Raw genomic sequence first — 21,728 nt, 5'->3', positions numbered from 1 at the left:
CCGACCACAGGCTCGCGGAGGGCTCAATCACCCCCACTGCGGCCATTTCTCAGATTTTTTCCTCAGCGGGAGTATGCTTGGCATGAGCCATGTGTCCCGGTGGGATGCAGATGGGCCTAGCGTCGCCAATGTTGATGTCGTGTTGGACCAGGGCGGTGCGGGTGCAGTCGTCATCCCTTGCCGCAAAGAGGTCCTCGTTTTGGGCGAGTAGTTCCTGGAGCCACTGCCACTGGTCCCAATCGAGGCCCTCACAGCTTCACTGGTAGAGGTCCTCAATGGCGCGCCTCACTTCCACGCAATGCTCGGCCCCCGCCACCGCCACCGCCGCCTTGTCAGGCCCCCCGGGTGATTCAGGGGCTGGATCCGGCACACTCGCTCCCCGGCTCGCAGGCCCGGTCTGCCCCGGCAACTGCCACTGCCACTGCCTTTTATTCCCCAGGCTCCGGCAAGCCCGCGTCCCTCGGCCTTCGCCGGGCCTGCCCTCCACCAGGTGAAGTCGCTCTCCCTGCCACACCAACTCCTGCCAGTCCAAGTCCAAACTGGCCCCCACTCGCTGCAGTAGGTCCAGCCCCAGAATGCAGTCCTCCTGGATGGGTGCGAGGTAGCAGGCGCACCGTCGCTGTACCCAAACGGAAGGCAAGCACCTGTTTCCCTGTTTCGGCACGGCTCCTCGGGTAAGAGGGCCTTGAGAAAGGCCTGAAGAGCCATCTCCCGCTGCGCCTCCCGGGGGAAAGCCGGGTATCCTCGGCGGGCGAGGAACATGACATCAGTGGCGACCGGGCCCAGCCGGAGAGCTGCTGCCAGCGCCGTGTATTCACCTTAGTCCTCCTCTGGGACATCCAGGAGAACCTGGCAGGCCACTCTTTACAGCGCCGCTGCCAGGTGGCCGGCCATCTCTGCCCGGTTCTGACACCAATGTAACATTTTTCAGGTTCCCTCAGGACAAAGGACAAGTGGAGACATGATAGTAAACCAAGCGACGGCTTTATTCTCCAAACAAAACCACACAAAAACCAAACACAGGCTATACACACATGAGGAAACCGACAGAACACTTACACATGGCTAGGGTGGTAACTCGTTAACTTCGGGCTATACACTTATAGAGCTATACAGGACACTAAAACTACTATCACAATATTTACATATGCAGATACATATCATCGTGCTGACCCTCAGACTCCCCCCGGCTACAACTCCCAGCCTGCTTTGCGGTACTATGAGCACCTAGGTGCGCTTCCTCCTCACCACTGGGCGAGGGCGTTAAGGTATTATGCTATTGGCTTGTTTGTTTATTACCAAATAGATTCACCGCTGTAAAAGTAAACTTTATAGTTGTGTTCAGAGGCTATTGGGAATCTTTTCATTTGCAACGTTTTTTAGGAACACGTATTTTCTTTGTGGCAATGTACACTTTGTAGTGTTAAACGGGGACTGCTGCCCCAGTGTCTCCAACCAGTTATTAAATCTCCGTCTCAGAAGAAATTATTGAGGGTACTGCAAAATGTGAGAAATTCCAAGACCTTCACGAATTCGTGAATGTTGTGCAAGTCCTGTATGGTCGCCATGTTTGTGGAGATCAGCGCAAGGCTGCTCTCATCACGGGTGAGAGCTCGCGAGAATTGTGATGTAGGGGCTGCCCTTCCTGCTGGGGTCAGTTGTAATGAACTAAAAGCAGCACCCCAAACTGGAATTCAGCCTTAAGACCAGAAGCAACAAACGTGGCCGCTGAAGTTAGCCCCATGTTTAACTTGAATTGCCTTTAGTGTTGACAGCATGAAGTCTGCAGAATAATTTCTTGCTTAGAATGTTTTTTGTTTCCATTTACAATGATTTTTTTTTTCCTTTTGTCTGTTTGCATATCATACATCAGCTCCACTGTTATACTCCTGTTTTTTTAAATTATTTCATATATTTTCTCCTGTGATTCTTCATATTTCTTCATTAATTATGGGTTTTCTTATCCATTCAGCCCTGTTTGCTGGGTTGTTAGATGGTCTAATTTCCAGTTTCATCTCCTATGTGTTCCGATCATTTGATCGCAGCTCGTCTGAAAAAGGTCTTTACACCCTGTATCATTCACACCACACAGTGTTGCAGACAGTAGCTGCGGTCACCCACTTTATCTGTCTCTGGAGCTATAATCGAGAGCATTATCAGATATGGTATTTCAGTGTGGTTCGGTCATCTATCAGTTCATTTTAAATGGCAAATGACCCGCCTCATCCAGACAGCTTTCAAGGTCAAGGGAGTGAAACAGCAGCCCTCCCCACAGCCCATCTTTGAAAAATCCCTAATCAGACAGGCAGGAACAATATCAGATCCTTCCCACATCCTCAACCCTGAATACCAACTTATTCCTTCTGGCAAACGTTTCAGGGTTCCCAAAGGTAAGTGAAACGGATACAAACATTCCTTTGTTCCACTATGCATTACAGCTGTCAACACAATAATGTCAAGGATAAACGATTTTGACTCTTACAACCCACCTGAGTGCAATATGTTTTTGCGATGTGTTATAAATGTTCCATGTTATGTGTTCTACTGTACATGTGCAATAGAATGATGTGCAGTGTTTTTGTTATTTTTTGTAATAGTGTAATGTGCAATTATTTTATTTTCTTCTCTCTTTTTGTACATGCTATTTAAATGTACAGGAGTGCTGGGTGTCCATAAAAAAATCCCTCAGGGGACAATAAAAGTCTTATCTCTTTGCTGGATTTTTTATTTGGCCCATCTGTTGAGAGAATTGAAGTGTGAAAGAGCGTGAGGTGTTAAAGTAGCTCCTGTCAGCTTTATTATATTGCTGTTGCTTTGTTTGAATATACTGTTATCTGTTGTGGGAATTAAAAAAAAATTATCTGTGTTAGTGTGGGCGTTGCTCTGTAAATGGCTGACTTGGCTTTTAACTCATCATTCTGTATGGTACAAAACAGAGCAGAAGATAGATAAGACTTTATTGATCCTGAAGGGAAATTGATGTGTTACAGCAGTCCAAGACAAGCAAAAAAAAAAACAGACACCAGAATAGACGAAAAATTAAGATGCGTACAGCAATACAAAATAAATATAAAAAAATCAATTAAATAGAAATATAAAAGACTCTTTTCACAGGTCCCAGGCTCTTACACAGTCGGGTCTCTCTGGGGGTCGGCGTTTATTTAAACATCTCTCCAGGCTCCGTTCTTGCGCCTGTGTCTTCTGTAAGTCTCTCTTTCAGCGAACTCAGAGCAAGAGCTGCTGCCCTCTAGTGGTTACTGAAGTAGGGGGACGAACTGACATCACCTCTTCATGTGGTTTAAGCAGCTGGAGTCACATTAGAACGTCCCCAGATAGGGTGGACATAATATGGTCACTACTGTCATGAGTCTGTTATGCAGCTGTCGCTGGGTAAATTGTAATATTTAACTGAAACTGCTTTCCAGTGAACATTAATACATGCGTGAACTAATACGAATGTCATTTAGTAATGGCGAACTTCAATGTCTGTCTTTGTTCGGGCGTGGTGTGTGAGAGTGGGTTTTCAGAGATCGTGGGGAGCAGAGTGATCTGAAATGAAGGAAAGGCACGTTTAACTGGGGTGTAAACCTGAAATGTGTTCGGTCACCTCTGAGTGTCAGTTGAATAGATGTGTTGTCTTTTGTTATTTGGATGGGACTCCACCCTCTTGGCTCTCAGGGTAAAGCAGGGATATGGAGAAAAGGTTGTTTAGTCAAATGGAAGGGTACGTTTCTGGAGAGAAGCCAGGGTCTCGGCTTCCACCACAGGGCTGGGCGGCTTGTTCCACACCCCTGCCCCCCTCTGTGTACAGAAGACCCTCCTGTCCTGACTGGAGAAGCTCACCCAGCTGTGTCCGGAGAGAAGCGAAGGAATAAGCTTCAACAACACGGCTGGGCAGCTTGTTCCCCAACCCCACCACCCTCTGTGTACAGAAGAGCTTCCTGTCCTGACTGGAGGAGCTCACCTAGCTGTGTCTGGAGAGAAGCCTTGGTATCGGCTTAAACCACAGGGCTGGGCAGCTTGTATCACAGACGGCAAAGGAATCAGACTGCTCCCATCGAGACCATTTTATTGTGTAGTTCAATTATTTCATGCAATACAGATGGGGATCAGGCACATGAATTACACCGTGTGTGGGGGATCCCAAGTATGACATTGTGGAGCTATGTGACAGTCGCCCCCCTCACTTAAGCTGTCCAAATTCCATTAATGAACACAGTCAAAAAGGTGCATTTGAAATGTTCTGCAGTCACACTAGAAACATGGACATAACCAAACCCCCCTGCTGTAGACCAGCAACACCCTAGCCTTGATCCTAGTCTGCATGATAACTCCTCACCAGAACCCCAGGAGCAGGGAAAAGTGACTACCATCCCCCATGACATCATAAATCACCACATGACATCATCAAGAAACTAGACAGATGGCCAAGCAGGGACCCCATTATAATGCAGGAAGCGCAGAGGCCGTGAGAGAGCTCTTCCCGGCCCTCTTCCTCCTGCCTCAGACTCCGATGGCCATGTCCTGGGAGAGGCTCTTTCAGGGCCCGGTCGTACTCCCTCTGCAGCTGCTCCGCAGACAGACTGGAGGGGCGCAGGGCCAGGAAGCTGTAGGCGTCTTCGCAGTGAGAGAACTTCTCCCCCACACTGGAGCAGCAGGCACACAGCACCTGGAAGGACTGGAGTGTGCATGTGCGTGTGCGTGCGCGCAGATCAATTGTGTGTATGTGTTGCATTGATGTACACAGTACAAATGTGTAGTGTGTATACAGTATAGTTGGGTGTAGAGTGTGGTTGTGTGTATTGTGTATACAGATCAGTGTTGTGTAAAGTGTGTATGCGTTGATGTATGTAGTACGAATGTGCATGCATGTGTAGTGTGTCGTTGTGTGTATTGTGAATACAGATCAGTTGTGTGTACAGTGTGTGTATGCGTTGCGACGATGTGTACAGTATCAATGTGTGTGTGTGTAGTGTGTATGCGTTGTGTTGATGGATATAGTACGAATGTGTGTGCATGTGTAGTGTGTATACAGTATAGTAGGGTGTAGAGTGCGATTGTATCAGATCAGTTGAGTGTATGCATTGTGTTGGTGTGTACGGTGCCGTTGTAGTCAGAATGTGTGTAGTGTGCATTTGTGCACAGTGTGTAGATGTGTGGAGAAAAATGGCAGTTATTAACTCTAAAATGAATGACTGTCCTAAAATATCGTAGTTTCCTTATTTCCAGCTACTGTAGACAGCTACCCGTCTGACTGACGGAGGCTCCCACTGAAATTCGGGAGAGAAAATCACACCACCGATCTGCCCCTCTACCCACCTGCTCCGCCTCATCCAGGCTCTTCAGGTACTCCTCCTTGAAGTCCTGGATGTAATCCAGGAAGCTCTCTCCCGCCTCGGTCTTCTGCCCCAGGCTGGCGATGGCCACCCGAGCCGTGTCGCAGAAGTTGTGCAGCCTCAGCAGGATCTGCTGGACACGGGACAGGCAGCGCTGCACCTCCTGCAGCTGCTTGGGCTTCCCGAGCTTCCCTGAGGGAGAGGGAGAGAGGGAGACGGGTGGGCAGCAAGCAACAGGCACAAGGCAGGGTTCACCCTGGACAGGACAGCAGTCCATCACAGGACACACACACACACACACACACACACACACACACACACACACACACACACACACACACAAACACACACACACACAAACACACAAACACACAAACACACAAAAACACGCTGGACAGGACACCAGTCCATCACAGGACACACACACACCCTGGACAGGACGCCAGTCCATCACAGGACACCAGTCCATCACAGGACACACACACACCCTGGACAGGACGCCAGTCCATCACAGGACACACACACACACTCACACACCCTGGACAGGACACCAGTCCATCACAGGACACACACACGCTTGACAGGACACCAGTCCATCACAGGACACACACACAGACACACATACACCCTGGACAGGACACCAGTCCAGGACCAGGCATGGACACCCCCCTCAATCGGCACGCTTACCTATTTCCACCAGCACCTGGGAGTAGACGGCCTGCATGCGGTTCAGCTCGGCCGCATTGTCCCAGATCTCCCGGGTGAGGCAGTTGTCCTGCCCATAGAGGTGGCGCAGCTCGCCCTCCAGGGCGCTCAGCCGGGCGTTGTTGCTCTTGTCGCTGTAGGCCCAGCAGCCGCCCTGGCGCCGCCTCTTCTCCGCCAGCTTGTCCTGGATCTGCCGGCCCACCCGGGCTTTTACCTCGTTCAGGCGGGCCAGCCGGTCCTTCAGGGCGTGGGCCTGTGCCCCCAGCGCCTCTGCCTCCTGCGTCTTCTTCTCCCTCTCCTGCTGCTCGCTCTCGCGGACCGCCTTCACATCGCTGCAGGTGCCGGCCACGCTGCCGTTCAGGCTCTCGTACCTGCGGTCGAGAGAGAGAGAACAGGCAGGAGGAACTGAGTCTCTTTAGTCTGAAGGGTGTGTCCCACACCGTCCTGCTGGAGGAACTGAGTCTCTTTAGTCTGAAGGGAGTGTAAAACTATCTGAAAGCGTTTGAAAGCGGAGAACAGAAAACACCTCTTTGCACAAAGTGTGGTGGGGGTGTGGAACAACCTGCCCAGCTCTGTGGTTGAAAACTGGCTACTTTCACACCATTGCAGCCTCGGATCCATTAACCATTAAAACAGGCTAGACCGGTTAGAAATGAAAAAGAGGACTTGGCCCTTCTTATGTTCTCACGACAGAGAAAAACAAGTGCCTTGGGAGGTGTTCAGTTCAACCCTTCCATCTTGAGGCTGACTGAACTCCGATTAAAATGATGAGAATGATATTTAACCCCCTTCCCCAAGAGAGCATCAACAGACCCAGCAGTCGCAGCTTGAATTCCCCAGAGAAAATAAAAATGCGTACTTTTCCACGACGTCCTGCACGTCGGAGCACATCTTCTGGATCAGGGTCTTGGACAGCTCCAGGCTGACCCGGGCCGACTGCATTTGCTGGTCCCTCACCGCCTGCCGAATTGCTGGGAACACCCGTTTCATGATGTCGGTCCCCACGTTGGCACACTTCGGGGGGGGGGGAAGAACCGGAAATGAGAGAGAAAGGTAAAGTTACCTGTTCCCTACCCCCACCACCCTCTATGTACAGAAGAGCCTCCTGTCCTGACTGGAGGAGCTCACCCAGCTGTGTCTGGAGAGGAGCCAGGGCATCGGCTTCAACCACATGGACTGGGCAGCTTGTTCCACACCCCATCCTTTGTGTACAGACGTGCTGCCCCCCCCCCCCCATCAGTTTTAAATACACTTCCAGGCAGTGGTCCACTACACGAGCATCACTATTAGTGCTGATGGGCCAGCAATAATGATATTTAAAGGGCGCGTTGCCTACCTGTAAAAACGCAGCCGCTGTGGAGATGCACAACTTGCGCGACTCCGTCCCCCGCTGGTGGACTTTGGTCTCCAGATCCGGGTACTGGCAGAGGCTGAAGTAGGACACCTTGAACAGCATGGCCGCCTTCTGCACCACGGAGACCAGCTCCTGGAGCTGGATCACCGACTGCACCGCATGGAAACCGGCCTGGACTGCGCCCGCACGCAGGCGGAGAGAGAGAGAGAGAAACCGGACAGGAGGCCGCGTTAAAATCCGCCGCGAGCTGGCGAAAACAGCCCGGCAGACGGATAAGACTGGAGGGGAGGAGAGCGTTCAAATGCAGCTGCCTCGGCCGCTGCAGGAAAAGCTCGTCCCAGCAACAGGGAGGAAAGAGCCGGGAGTTTGCGTCATTCCCAAAGGGGGAACCACAGCGCTGTTTTCACTTAAATCCAAAACTAAAAATTAATTTTCTAGAACATCGATGAGGAAATGGTGGTAACGGAGATCTAATAAGCGGGTCTTTTAGTAGTAACGGGTAACTTTTTTTACTAGTTATTTGAGGACGCCTCATTGTTGAAGAGGGCCGAGCGGCTGATAATTTGGCTCTTTTCCGCCAGAGGGCGCCCCAAGTCCTATCAGACTTCCATCAGGTCTACGCGTTCCCACACTTGAAGCCATTTGGACATAAGGAAGAGATTCCCGAGGATAATATAACCACCCGCGGCTGTTTTGGGGGGCATTCATCTTCGATTTTGTAAATTAGATCTCACTTGACGCTGCTCAAGAACGTCATCCTTGATTTTCTCAGACTTCCGTCCTTATAACGGGATGAGAAGTTCCTTCGTTTAACAGCGTCTGATCTTTAAGCCGACTTGTCACATGGCATGCAGTCGGTGATCCTTTTTTCGACCTCGGAGGTACCAACACACCTACCTTTGTTCTCCGCCATTTTTGTTGCTGATCTTCTTTACTTCTGGAAAAGAGGGAGACGAAGATCAAAATGTTTTTTTTTTAAATAGCTTTGTTTCTCCCTCCCTCGTCTTTAAAAAAAATCTGTGGTCAGTATCTGCTCTTCCTTTCCCTGCATCTCTGTCACCCTAAGCGTCACCCAGGCAGGGCTCCACACTGGTGGGGGGTGGAGGGGATCCCCGTGACCCGGAGAGAGCTGGAGAGTCCGGAAAGGCGCTATATAGGTGTAAGGGGGTTGAATAATATGACCTGTACCCCCCTTTTGGGTAAGAGGAAACTTTTTCCAGGGTCCTTCATTATAGGGGCAGCTCCAGCGTGCGTGTTTGCTTCTTCGCTGGCGAGTAGAGGGTCACTGGTGTGTTTCGGCCGGTGCCTCGCTGTATCTAATGAATTAATTCCTTATATACAAAGGGGCGGAGCGCGGAGCAGTGACTCTGTGCCTCAGGGTCTGCCGGTTCCAATCCCGGGGCCGGCAGAGGAAGCCCTTCACCCCAACTGTTCCAGAGGTGCTGTAAAAATGGCCGACCCTGCGCTCTGACCCCCAGCTCCCTGTCGGAGAGCAAGCTGGGGTCTGTGAAAAGACACATTCCTCATGCAAGAAATTGTATAGGGCTAGTTAAAGTAATCTCATCTTATTTTATAGCTGCTGCCTCTACCGCGTTTGCTGGGGATTGGAGTGAAGTTGCAAATTCTTACTGAATGACAGTTCTAGTGCTCTTCACGCGAGACAGGGGAACCCGAAAGAAAGCCACGCGCGTGTCCCTTTTTAATCCTTATTGCGTTACGCATCGGTCATTAAAACCCCCCACAGACGCAGATTTGAACCTTTCTGATTGGAACAGGAACCCCGAGACACCCACAGTCCTGCACCGTGAAAGAGTGCGGCGGGGATTCATTCCACGCAGAAAAGCAGAAACGGACACACACCCTGGGTTTTTTTTTCCGTCCACGTTTCGGCGTGGAATTACGCCTGCTTAACACACACACAGGACAGGACACCAGTCCATCACAGGACACACACACACACAGGACAGGACACCAGTCCATCACAGGACACACACACACTGGACAGGACACCAGTCCATCACAGTTCACACACACACACTCCATGCTCGCGTAGGATCGGCGCAACCGGGGTAAAGTTAGCTTGAAGTTCGAAAACGATTTTGGCACGCCTGTAGCGCTTTCACGAAATCTCTTAGAGTTACAAAAACACTTGCTTTGTGTATAAAATACATTGTGGATGATTTCTCAGCCTTTACTTTTTCGTTTTTATGACATTTTTTTGACCAAGCACGAATATGCTTTTGTCCATATCTCCGCAATGGAAGCACAGAACGCCTTCAAACCAAAAGCATTTTAAAGACCACGACTTGTGGATATTTCCACAGCCTTTACATCAATCTATTGGTGAGCTAATTATCTTTTTTTAAACCTCCGGTTTTTCATCGATGCGTAATTACGCACGAACTGGAACCCGGGGGACCGCTGTGTGCACACGTTCACAAAGCGAGAAATACTGTTCAATACGGCTTCATGCGAAAAACCCGTATATGACCATAGGAAGCAGAACAGCGCGGTCTCCAATTACCCAGACTGTAAGCACGGGAATAAAGCTTTGTTTGATTTCTGAAACCCTTCCTTTACGTCCTGTTTTCATTCAGGTAAGGGTCAACTATATTGAAAATACTACTGACAGCAGGAAGATTAAAATATTCTTTACTCAGCAGCTTATTAAAAACAGCTCCCATGATGTTCAAACCGATTTTTTACACAGAACACTGACACAGCTTTGTGTTCTGAATCTCTTTTTCTCTTGCTTTTATTTAATGTGGCACAATGCACTGGGATAGGGGTATTCTGTTCACAAACCAATAGCATTTAAACCACAGCACCCACAATGCTGCAGGTAAGTGTTTTGCACACTAAGCAGGTCATCTGACTATTCCCAGCTTTGTTTTGGGTTATGGAACCTTTATTTTTTTATGATTTTCTGAAGATAACACTACAGGTGGGATGGGTGGGTCGTTTTCATGGCTCAATAGCATTTCAAATACAGCACCCACTCTGCTGAAACCAAGTGTTTTACACACTAGACAGGCCCCCGGACCTCGTACAACCTTGCTGTGGCTGTGGCCCCTTTCTTTAATTTTTTATGATTTTCTGAAGATTACACTACAGGTAATACACTGGGACGGGTGGGTCGTCTTCATGGCTCAATAGCATTTCAAATACAGCACCCACTCTGCTGAAACCAAGTGTTTTACACACCAGACAGGCCCCAGAACCTCGTACAACCTTGCTGTGGCTGTGGCCCCTTTCTTTATTTTTTAATGAGTTTCTGAAGATAACACTACAGGTAATACACTGGGACGGGTGGGTCGTCTTCATGGCTCAATAGCATTTCAAATACAGCACCCACTCTGCTGAAACCAAGTGTTTTACACACCAGACAGGCCCCAGAACCTCGTACAACCTTGCTGTGGCTGTGGCCCCTTTCTTTATTTTTTAATGAGTTTCTGAAGATAACACTACAGGTAATACACTGGGACGGGTGGGTCGTCTTCATGGCTCAATAGCATTTCAAATACAGCACCCACTCTGCTGAAACCAAGTGTTTTACACACCAGACAGGCCCCAGAACCTCGTACAACCTTGCTGTGGCTGTGGCCCCTTTCTTTATTTTTTAATGAGTTTCTGAAGATAACACTACAGGTAATACACTGGGACGGGTGGGTCGTCTTCATGGCTCAATAGCATTTCAAATACAGCACCCACTCTGCTGAAACCAAGTGTTTTACACACCAGACAGGCCCCCGGACCTCGTACAACCTTGCTGTGGCTGTGGCCCCTTTCTTTAATATTTTATGATTTTCTGAAGATTACACTACAGGTAATACACTGGGACGGGTGGGTCGTCTTCATGGCTCAATAGCATTTCAAATACAGCACCCACTCTGCTGAAACCAAGTGTTTTACACACCAGACAGGCCCCAGAACCTCGTACAACCTTGCTGTGGCTGTGGCCCCTTTCTTTATTTTTTAATGAGTTTCTGAAGATAACACTACAGGTAATACACTGGGACGGGTGGGTCGTCTTCATGGCTCAATAGCATTTCAAATACAGCACCCACTCTGCTGAAACCAAGTGTTTTACACACCAGACAGGCCCCAGAACCTCGTACAACCTTGCTGTGGCTGTGGCCCCTTTCTTTATTTTTTAATGAGTTTCTGAAGATAACACTACAGGTAATACACTGGGACGGGTGGGTCGTCTTCATGGCTCAATAGCATTTCAAATACAGCACCCACTCTGCTGAAACCAAGTGTTTTACACACCAGACAGGCCCCCGGACCTCGTACAACCTTGCTGTGGCTGTGGCCCCTTTCTTTAATTTTTTATGATTTTCTGAAGATTACACTACAGGTAATACACTGGGACGGGTGGGTCGTCTTCATGGCTCAATAGCATTTCAAATACAGCACCCACACTGCTGAAACCAAGTGTTTTACACACCAGACAGGCCCCCTAACTTTATATAACCTTGCTGTGGCTGTGGCCCCTTTCTTTAATTTTTTATGATTTTTTGAAGATAACACTACAGGTAATACACTGGGATAGGTGGGTCGTCTTCATGGCTCAATAGCATTTCAAATACAACAGCCACACTGCTGAAACCAGGTGTTTTACACACCAGACAGCCCCCAGAACCTTATACAACCTTGCTGTGGTTGTGGCCCCTTTCTTTATTTTTTATGAGTTTTTCAATATGGCACCATTAGACAGGCGGTACATGGGGATAGTAAATCATGCTCTTCACGAGTCAAAAGCTCTTCAAGCACAACAGCCACAGTGCTGCAACCAGGTGTTTTACACACCAGACAGCTCCCCTAACCTTATACAACCTCGCTTTGAGTTGTTTAACATTTCTTTCAAATCACTTGGGTTCATCAATCATTTGATCATTTTTCAGCGTGGAATAAACCTATTACTTGTTCCTTGGAGATTACCATCTGCTGATAAGATATGATCGCTATATTGACCATATACAATTTCTTGCATAAGGAATTCATATTTTGCATACACCGATCCCCCCGGAGTCCCAAGTGATTCTGGTTTTGGAAAGCTAAAGGACAATGAGCTTCACGATACCAGGGGGACAGTGGGTGGTCAAGTCTCCCCTAAACAATGGATCTTGTCAGATTATGATGTCAGTGCATTTAATAAATGTTGTTGAACTCTCTTTAGCCCAAATACAGAGGAGCCCAGACCCAGAATGTTACACATACTGACAGAGAGTGATCTCATTATGTGTGTTTGGATTTTAACAACTATTTTTATTGTTTGCTAGAACCAAAACAATCTATGTTAGACATTTTCATCTTCAGCCAAAAATACAAACCTGTGTACGTAGTGTGGTGCAGGTTCTTGTCCCATCCTGCTCTTGGTCCAGGTTGGAGGGTTGCACCGATTCTGAATCTTGTTAGCTGGTATGGATGGGTTTGGGGGTGTTGATACCAGAGTGGTCCAGGAGGGGGATTCAGGTGTCTCGGGGGCATTCTTGTTTTTCTATGAGTTCAGGTTGATTCTGTTGCTCTGTCATGAATCTCCCTCACGCAGGCAAGCGCTCCCGCATTCCCTCGAGCTCTCCCCATACCAAACGTGCACATGTCAATCAGTCCTCTACTTAAACCCTCATCTGTCCCCCGGTCATTGCTCACGATTGAGATTCTCTCCTGGAGCTTACCTACTAACTACGCCTTTGCCTTACTATGACTTCTCCCCTGGACCTCGACCCCGCTTTTCCGACAACTGCTTTAGCCACTCGATTTTGTACCTTCGCCTGTTTTACGCTTTCTCGGATCCTGACCCCAGCCTGTCTCTTCATTTACGCCTCTGCCTACCGACGCAACTTCTACGCCTTCCCGGACCCTGACCCCTGCCAGTCCCTCGACTACGCCTTCGCCTGTCGATTCTGTGCCTATGCCTGTACTACGCCTTCCCGGACTCGGGCCCCTGCCTGTTTACTCCGACTACGCCTGCGTCTCGCGCCAACCCTACCAAGGGCACCGCATTGGATCCCTATCCTCAGCAGTCAGCCCCTGCGTGACAGGTTCTGAGTGTCTTGGTTACATCCGTTTGTGTGTATAGATGAAAAAGCTATTGAAGAGCACCCCCACACCCCCCACCCGTCTCGGTGGAAGTTGCCATGTTCAAAAAATCCTAAAAAGATAATTAAAGTTGCACACAACAAATCATGTCTGTGTAAGGTCAGGAGGCCTGCCTAGTGAGCACAACACTTGATTATAGTCAAAAAAACAATTAAAAAATAAATAAATGTTCCACAACTCAAAGCGAGGTTGTATAAGGTTAGGGGAAATGTCTGGTGTAAAACACCTGGTTGCAGCACTGTGGCTGTTGTGCTTGAAGAGTTATTGACTCATGAATAGCATCCCCCAATCCCCATGTACCGCCTGTCTAATGGTGCCATATTGAAAAACTAAAATTCTTATTAAAAAAATAAAGAAAGGGGCCACAGCCACAGCAAGGTTGTACGAGGTCCGGGGGCCTGTCTGGTGTGTAAAACACTTGGTTTCAGCAGAGTGGGTGCTGTATTTGAAATGCTATTGAGCCATGAAGACGACCCACCCGTCCCAGTGTATTACCTGTAGTGTAATCTTCAGAAAATCATAAAAAATTAAAGAAAGGGGCCACAGCCACAGCAAGGTTGTACGAGGTCCGGGGGCCTGTCTGGTGTGTAAAACACTTGGTTTCAGCAGAGTGGGTGCTGTATTTGAAATGCTATTGAGCCATGAAGATGACCCACCTGTCCCAGTGTATTACCTGTAGTGTTATCTTCAAAAAATCATAAAAAATTAAAGAAAGGGGCCACAGCCACAGCAAGGTTGTACGAGGTCCGGGGGCCTGTCTGGTGTGTAAAACACTTGGTTTCAGCAGAGTGGGTGCTGTATTTGAAATGCTATTGAGCCATGAAGATGACCCACCTGTCCCAGTGTATTACCTGTAGTGTTATCTTCAAAAAATCATAAAAAATTAAAGAAAGGGGCCACAGCCACAGCAAGGTTATATAAAGTTAGGGGGCCTGTCTGGTGTGTAAAACACTTGGTTTCAGCAGTGTGGGTGCTGTATTTGAAATCCTATTGAGCCATGAAGATGACCCACCTGTCCCAGTGTATTACCTGTAGTGTTATCTTCAGAAAATCCTAAAAAATATAAAGAAAGGTTCCACAACCCAAAACAAAGCTGGGAAAAGTCAGAGGACCTGCTTAGTGTGCAAAACACTTGCTGCATTGTGGGTGCTGTGGTTTAAATGCTATTGGTTTGTGAACAGAATACCCCTATCCCAGTGCATTGTGCCATATTAAATAAAAGCATGAGAAAAAGAGATTCAGAATGCAAAGCTGTGTCAGTGTTCTGTGTAAAAAATCGGTTTGAACATCATGGGAGCTGTTTTTAATAAGCTGCTGAGAAAAGAATATTTTAATCTTCTTGCTGTCAGTAGTATTGTGAATATAGTTGACCCTTACCTGAATGAAAACAGGGCGTAAAGGAAGGGTTTCAGAAATCAAACAAAGCTTTATTCCCGTGCTTACAGTCTGGGTAATGGGAGACTGTGCTGTTCTGCTTCCTATGGTCATATACGGGTTTTTCGCATGAAGCCGTATTGAACAGTATTTCTCGCTTTGTGAACGTGTGCACACAGCGGTCCCCCGGGTTTCAGTTCGTGCGTAATTACGCATCGATGAAAAACCGGAGGTTTAAAAAAAGATAATTAGCTCACTGATAGTTTGATGTAAAGGCTGTGGAAATATCCACAAGTCGTGGTCTTTAAAATGCATTTGGTTTGACGGCGTTCTGTGCTTCCATTGCGAAGATATGGACAAAAGAATATTCGTGCATGGTCAAAAAAATGTCATAAAATCGAAAAAGTAAAGGCTGAGAAATCATCCACAATGTATTTTATACACAAAACAAGCATTCTCGCAACTCTAAGAGGTTTCGTGAAAGCGCTACAGGCGTGCCAAAATCGTTTTCGAACTTCGAGCTAACTTTACCCCGGTATCGGCGCATCCGTGTGACCCTGGATCGTAGATTAATATTGGCGTACCCACCCCGACACACAATGCAGAGCAAAACCCGCAAACCCGCAGGCCGGCCCGATCAAGCGCGGCAGCACCGGCAAGCTGATCGCGCGGGGCAGCGGCCACGCAGAAGAGGACCGAGCTCAAATACGCACCGAGGAGCTGCTGGAAACGCGCGGAGCCGGCTGCGCTTCTGAAAAGGGTCTGATCTTCGGCGTGAAAGGAATAAAAGCGTGCGAGAGGAGGAGGAGGTGGGGCAAGTTGGTGATACAGACCTGTTTGCGCGCGGCCCCGCCTACCCCCTCCCCTCGAACCCCTCACCCCGCGCGACACGCAGCCTTTCCTGCTGAAACGGGTGATTTCTGAAGAGGTGGGAGTTTTCCAGGCCACTCAAGATAAGAACAGGCGTCGGCTTTCCTCAACCGTCCGCTATCCAACCCGTCTGTGTCTCTCGGGGCGGGTCCCCAGTCTCTGTCACGTCCCGCCTTAGCTTCCGTGTGAACACACCTGCATCCACGAGGGGCCCGTTCAGCCCGTGGGACCCCTCCGCCCCCTGTTTGCTGGTGAGGAATTAATTGTTCCGAGGAGCTCATCTAGCTGTGTCCCGATAGAGGCTTTAACAACAGGTTGGGCAGCCTGTTAATAATAATTAATAACTCCTTACACTTCTATTGCGCTTTCCTGGACTCTCCACTCTCCAGCTCTTCCAAGGTCACGGGGATCCCCTGCAGCCCCACCTGGATGATGCTCAAGTCCGCTCAGCACACAGCAGCTCCCAGTGGGGAGGAGAGCAGAGGGATGAAGCCAGTTCAGAGAGGGGGGTTATTAGGAGGCCATGATGGGTAAAGACCAGGGGGGGAATTGGGCCAGGACACTGGGGTAACACCCCTACTCTTTCCCAGAAACACCCCGGGATTGTTAATGACCACAGAGAGTCAGGACCTTGGTTTTACGTCTCATCAGAAGGACAGTCCAGTGTCCCCATCACTATACTGGGGCATCAGGACCCACACAGACCGCAGGGTGAGCGCCCCCTACTGTCCCCCCTCACACCTCTCCCAGCAGCAGCCTCAGCTTTCCCAGGAGTCTCCCCTCCAGGCACTGGCCAGGCTTACACCTGCTGAGCTCCAGTGGGGGGGGGGGGACTGCCAGCTGGGCGCTGCAGGGTGAGATGGCCGCTGGCCACACCCCCCACCACCCTTTGTGTAAAGAAGCGCCTGCTGTCCAGTTTTAAACCCACTTTCGTGCAGTTTATACCCCAGCCCCGGGTTGTGCTTCACCATGAGCAGTATGATACTGGGGAAAAACTGAAACTGGACGCCAGCCAGACAAACTGAATCTTTATTTTTTAGACTGACTTCTGCACTCGCAAATGCTGACTGTTAACATACCCAAATGTGATTTTAAGAAGTTCTCCGATGGCCTGAGGCTATTTGGATGACATTTTGTTGAGATAAAGACGAATGTAATGGAGCAGGGAACAATGATCCGCAGACCTCAATTGAACCGAGCCTATAATATAAATTCAATCAGACTTTCACTCTTTTCCAGGATTCAGCACCATATGTGCTGATGGAGTCTGTGAGCAGAATCTGTGTGTAACCCTGTACCCAGATAGTGGCAGGAGCTGTGAACTCCTGCTGCATTCACATGCTAAGCTCTAAACTTCACGCTGGCTTGAGCACAGATGCTTCTCACTTCCTGTCCCAAATTCCCAAATGGGGAATGTTTAGACTAAACTCCTGACAAGTAAGGAATGTTTTAAGTGCTTTCCGACTCCTGGAGTGTCCTGAGAAAGCTACCTCAAAGACAGGAAGGGGAGGGTGTAGAGAAACGTGTATATATAAGCTGTGTAGAGGCATGTCTCCTCTGAGCTACTAGAACTACTATAGTCCTTCTTGTGGTTCCTTGTATGCCTACCATTAAGCTTGGCTGGACGAACGGACACTTCAGTCTCGAATCTCTTGGTTTCTACAATGCCAGCTGATCTGCTGGAATATCGTCAAGTATAACAGTGGTTAGGATTTATGGTGCGTATTTTAATATCTGCACTTTGTTAAACACAACAATATGATCCTAATAAAGCTTAGAAGATATGGTCTTTTCAGTATTTAGGAGTTAATTGATCTGAGGAGCTCATCAAGCTCTGTCCTGAGAGAAGCCGGGGTTATCGGCTCCCAACAGCATAGCTGGGCGGCTTGTTCCCCACCCCCACCCCCCTCAGTGTAAAGCAGTGTCTCTGTTTCTCAGTTCCATATGCCCTTTCACGGAGCTCCTGTTTCTCTTATCTTTTTCAGACATCCGCTGGGTTGACATTGTCCCCGGGGCCTCAAGGGAAGGCATGCTAAGAGCATGCTGCTAACAGGCCACTGCTGGAGGGGGTGGGAGTGTTGGAGGCCAGAGGCGTGTTCTGGCATGCCCCTTCAATAGCTTCAGATCACTCCAGGTCATCTTACTGTGGCTACTGAGGTGGATACAACCCTCCTGCTCATGTCCTCTGGCGTTCTGTGAGTGTGAGCCCAGCCGTCTCCGTATTGAACACTGTCTCTCTTTCACACGATATGATACTGTACACCAGTTTGGCATTTTGCCATGTTAGTATTAATTTTAAATTATGCCAAAAAAAACTAACTGGATTTTTATTGTGTTCCAGATTCTTGTAAAGCAGAGTTTTTATGATTTATTATTATTTTATTATTGAGCCCACTCCTGAAAGGTAAAAGGACTTATCTTCTGTAGGACTTGTAATCCAAACCTCCAGACATCATGAATGTAGTAGTTGATATCAGTCTGAAGTTGACTCCAGCTGTGGAAATCCTGATATTCGAACATACTGTACACTCATCCCTCAGGAAATGGGGACCTTGCTTACGAGTACTGACTACTCTGTCACTGACAAAACATGATACAAAACATTTTACTGTCAGTGTGGGACACCCCCTTCAGACTAAAGAGATTCAGTTCCTTCAGTCTGTCAGTGTAGGACACCTTCTCTGCACACACACAAACACACACACATACACACACACACAGCAGTCCTTCCAGGTGCTGTGTGCCTGCTGCTCCAGTGTGGGGGAGAAGTTCTCTCACTGCGAAGACGCCTACAGCTTCCTGGCCCTGCGCCCCTCCAATCTGTCTGCGGAGCAGCTGCAGAGGGAGTACGACCGGGCCCTGCAAGAGCTGGACCAGCTGAGCATCTCCCAGGACATGGCCATCGGAGTGTGAGGCAGCCGGCTCCTTCCCCACTCTCCCGGCAGGAGGAAGACAGATAGGTACTTTATTCATCCGGTAAAATTCAGGTGCTACAGCAGCCAGGCACAGTCAACACAGCACAGTACAGATGTAGTAATACAGTAATACAGTAATACAATACAATAACTAAATGAAATGGAATAAAGAATTACAAACAAAACAGAAAGGCACACAAAGCAAAAAAATGAATATACAGAACAAAAGGAAGGTGTAATAGACAGTATAGATATTACAAACTCCCAAGCACATTGCAAAGAGTAGGTAGCTATTGAACAGTTGTGAATAATAAATGAATTGCCTATTCCACTTCCACCTATTGCACTATAAACCAGATGTAGACAGAGCGTCAGTAACACAGAGCATCAGTTGTTACAGAAGAATCAGGTTTCAGGAGTACAGGTATGGTGTTGCAACAGGTCAGTGCCCCTGGCCCTGCCCAGACATACTGACGAATGGCAGAAGGCACAAATGATCTTCTGTAATGGTCCCTGTCGCACCCTGAGTACTGGGAAAAGCTCTTTCACAGCTACAGCGCCTCTGCTGTTTCTGCAGGATAGTTAGTCACTTGGCCCTGCTAGGCAGTCTGTTTACTTTATTGATGTTAAACAATCAAGCAGTGTTAAACAACTGGAGGACCTCACCCAGTCTTTTCTCAGGACACAGCTGGACATCGGCTTCAATGATAGGGTTGATCAGCTTGTTCCCCACCCCCACCACTCTCTGTGTAATGAAGAGCCTCCTGGCCTGACTGGAGGAGCTCACCCAGTTGTGTCTGGAGAGAAGCCAGAGTATCGGCTTCAACAACAGGGCTGGGCAGCTTGTTCCCCACCCCCACCACCCTCAGTGTAATGAAGAGCCTCCTGTCCTGGCTGGAGGAGTTCACCCAGCTGTGTCTGGAGAGAAGCCAGGGTATCGGCTTCAACAACCACAGCTGGGCAGCTTGTTCCACACCCCCACCGCCCTCAGTGTAAAGTGGCGTCTCAGTCTCTGAGTTCCAAATGCCCTTTCAAGGAGCTCCTGTCTCTCTGCTCTTTTTCAGACGTCCGCTGGGTTGACTTCGTCCCCGGGCCAGAAGTAAAGACATTTTGAAAGTATAACAGAGGACAGTGCTGGAGGGGATGGGAGTGTAAGAGACTGGGAACATGCTCTGTCAGACCTCTTCGACAACTGTAAATCATTTCCTGCCACAATCGAAGCTCAAGTCTGCACAAGTCTCTGGCACTCTGTAAGTGAGTGAACCTAGTCGATTCTGTCATTAATTTCAACTGGTCAGGACCTGTATTCAAATATTGGGTCTTTTTTTAACATGATTTTAGAACAGGTTTTGTATTTAATTATCCTCCATTTTGGCATGTTTCTTTGAATTTGAAATATGTTTTCATGTTGTACAAAAAAGTAACTGGATTATTTATTGGTCTCAATTCTCATGAGCGAGTTTTGTGTTTTATTTTTTTAGTATTGCACCCACTCCTGAGCAAAGCGTTTATTTTCTGTAGCTTACAGTCGAAAGCTTCAGACATCATGAATCAAATAGGTGATATCATTCCAATGTTGGCACTATGGCTGGAAATCCTGACATTAAAAGTCGGACTAAAGAGACTCCAGCCTGTCAGTGGGGGACCCTCCCTTTAGACTAAAGAGACTCAGTTTCTTCAACCTGTCAGTGTGGGACCCTCCCTTCAGACTAAAGAGACTCAGTTTCCAGCCTGTCAGTGTGGGACACTCCCTTCAAACAAAAGAGACTCAGTCCCTCCAGCTGGCAGTGTGGGACACTCCCTCAGACCCTGACATGTACTCTGTCTGGTTGCTGAAATTGCCGTACATTGCTGTTAACACACATGACTCTGGTGATTTCACTGACACTTCACAGAAAAGGCTCATGTGAGCCCCTGTCCACACAGCTGGGTACATTAGTGAGAGAAACACAGAGGGCTGCTTGTGTCAGAACACTGTAATAGGGTCTGCAGGAATGCCTCCTGGTAGAGGTGTCTGCCGAAGGGTGTGGGGGCGAGCAGTCAAGACCCGGTGCATCGCCCCCTCCACTCAACTGTCCTGCCCCCTCAGTTTTGGACAAAAGGACTTTCACCTACTTAACTCGGGCCCTAAAAAAACAGATGTGCTTTGTCAATGGTCAGATAATGAACACGAACCCCCGAATTCGCAGGTCCTGCATCGGGCTGTCTGATGTGCCAGAAGGGCTATCCGTCCATGAACAGCACCTATTCCATGGTGTCTGCATTCCTGGGTGTCAACATTATTATAAAGCAGCTCGAGAAGGTTTCATCTAGGTAACAGGTAAGGACAGGTAACGAAAAGAGCAGCAAGGCAGCACAACGTTTGAGCCTGAAGAAGGCTCCACGGCCCGAAACGTTGCCTTTCTTTCCTTTGTGGCAGGGAATAAACCCATTACCCGTCCCTTTGCAGCATTATTACGATCTCGAGGGCTCGGGTGGACCGATGCCTTGCAAGAGTTTATCCTAATACTTAAGAGTCATTCTATAACGAGGACCGTAGTTATCGGAGTCTGTGCCTGCTGTTTTCTTAATCTGGAGGGGGGACTCCTGGGAAAGCTGAGGCTGCTGCTGGGAGAGGTGTTAGTGGGGCTGCACACTGGTGGGGCTGGAGGGGATCCCCATGACCTGGGAAGAGCTCTGAGTGGAGGGTCCAGCAAGGCGCTATATAAGTGTAAGCAATTATTAAATTATTATTATTATACTTCAGGACATACAGCTCCACTTGCCATTATTATTATTATTAACGATTCAGAACGTCGGTGCATTTTGCTACTCCGGGCAATAATAAAAATAATCGCGCGGGCGCTGGTGAACGTGAAACCGGGCTTCGTCGCTCAATGCCAGATGGCTCATCGGTATCTTCGATCACGACCGTCAGGGGCCTGGTTGCGAAATTCTGCTGGGGCAGTCACAGCGGCTCTGTTTCACTCCCCCCCTCCGAATTTCAGACGGCCCCCCCTACAGATTTTTCCCCTGGAGCAGTTTAGTAGGGGCGGGGTTCTGCAGCCCTGCGAGTCTTATATGGTGTTT

At 48.5% G+C, this 21,728-nt stretch overlaps 1 protein-coding gene across 1 annotated transcript; it reads right to left on the bottom strand.

The window, feature by feature from the left end:
* Nucleotides 1–256: 256 nt before the first annotated feature.
* On the bottom strand, nucleotides 257–15,663 carry LOC148665613 (uncharacterized). The gene is made up of 8 exons (XM_088630952.1): nucleotides 15,588–15,663; nucleotides 8,293–8,332; nucleotides 7,378–7,571; nucleotides 6,901–7,055; nucleotides 6,024–6,412; nucleotides 5,320–5,528; nucleotides 4,489–4,678; nucleotides 257–357 (listed from the first exon to the last, which is right to left on the bottom strand). Exons 2-8 carry the CDS (start codon nucleotides 8,306–8,308, stop codon nucleotides 257–259), a joined length of 1,254 nt encoding a protein of 417 aa, XP_088487078.1. The 5' UTR covers nucleotides 8,309–8,332; nucleotides 15,588–15,663.
* Nucleotides 15,664–21,728: the final 6,065 nt, after the last annotated feature.

Source organism: Lepisosteus platostomus, chromosome 5 (genome assembly GCF_059453375.1).
Source record: "Lepisosteus platostomus isolate fLepPlt1 chromosome 5, fLepPlt1.hap1, whole genome shotgun sequence".
Lineage (NCBI taxonomy): Eukaryota > Metazoa > Chordata > Actinopteri > Semionotiformes > Lepisosteidae > Lepisosteus > Lepisosteus platostomus.
The sequence above is the reverse complement of the archived record's forward strand: the minus strand, read 5'-3'. Positions and strand labels throughout refer to the sequence as shown.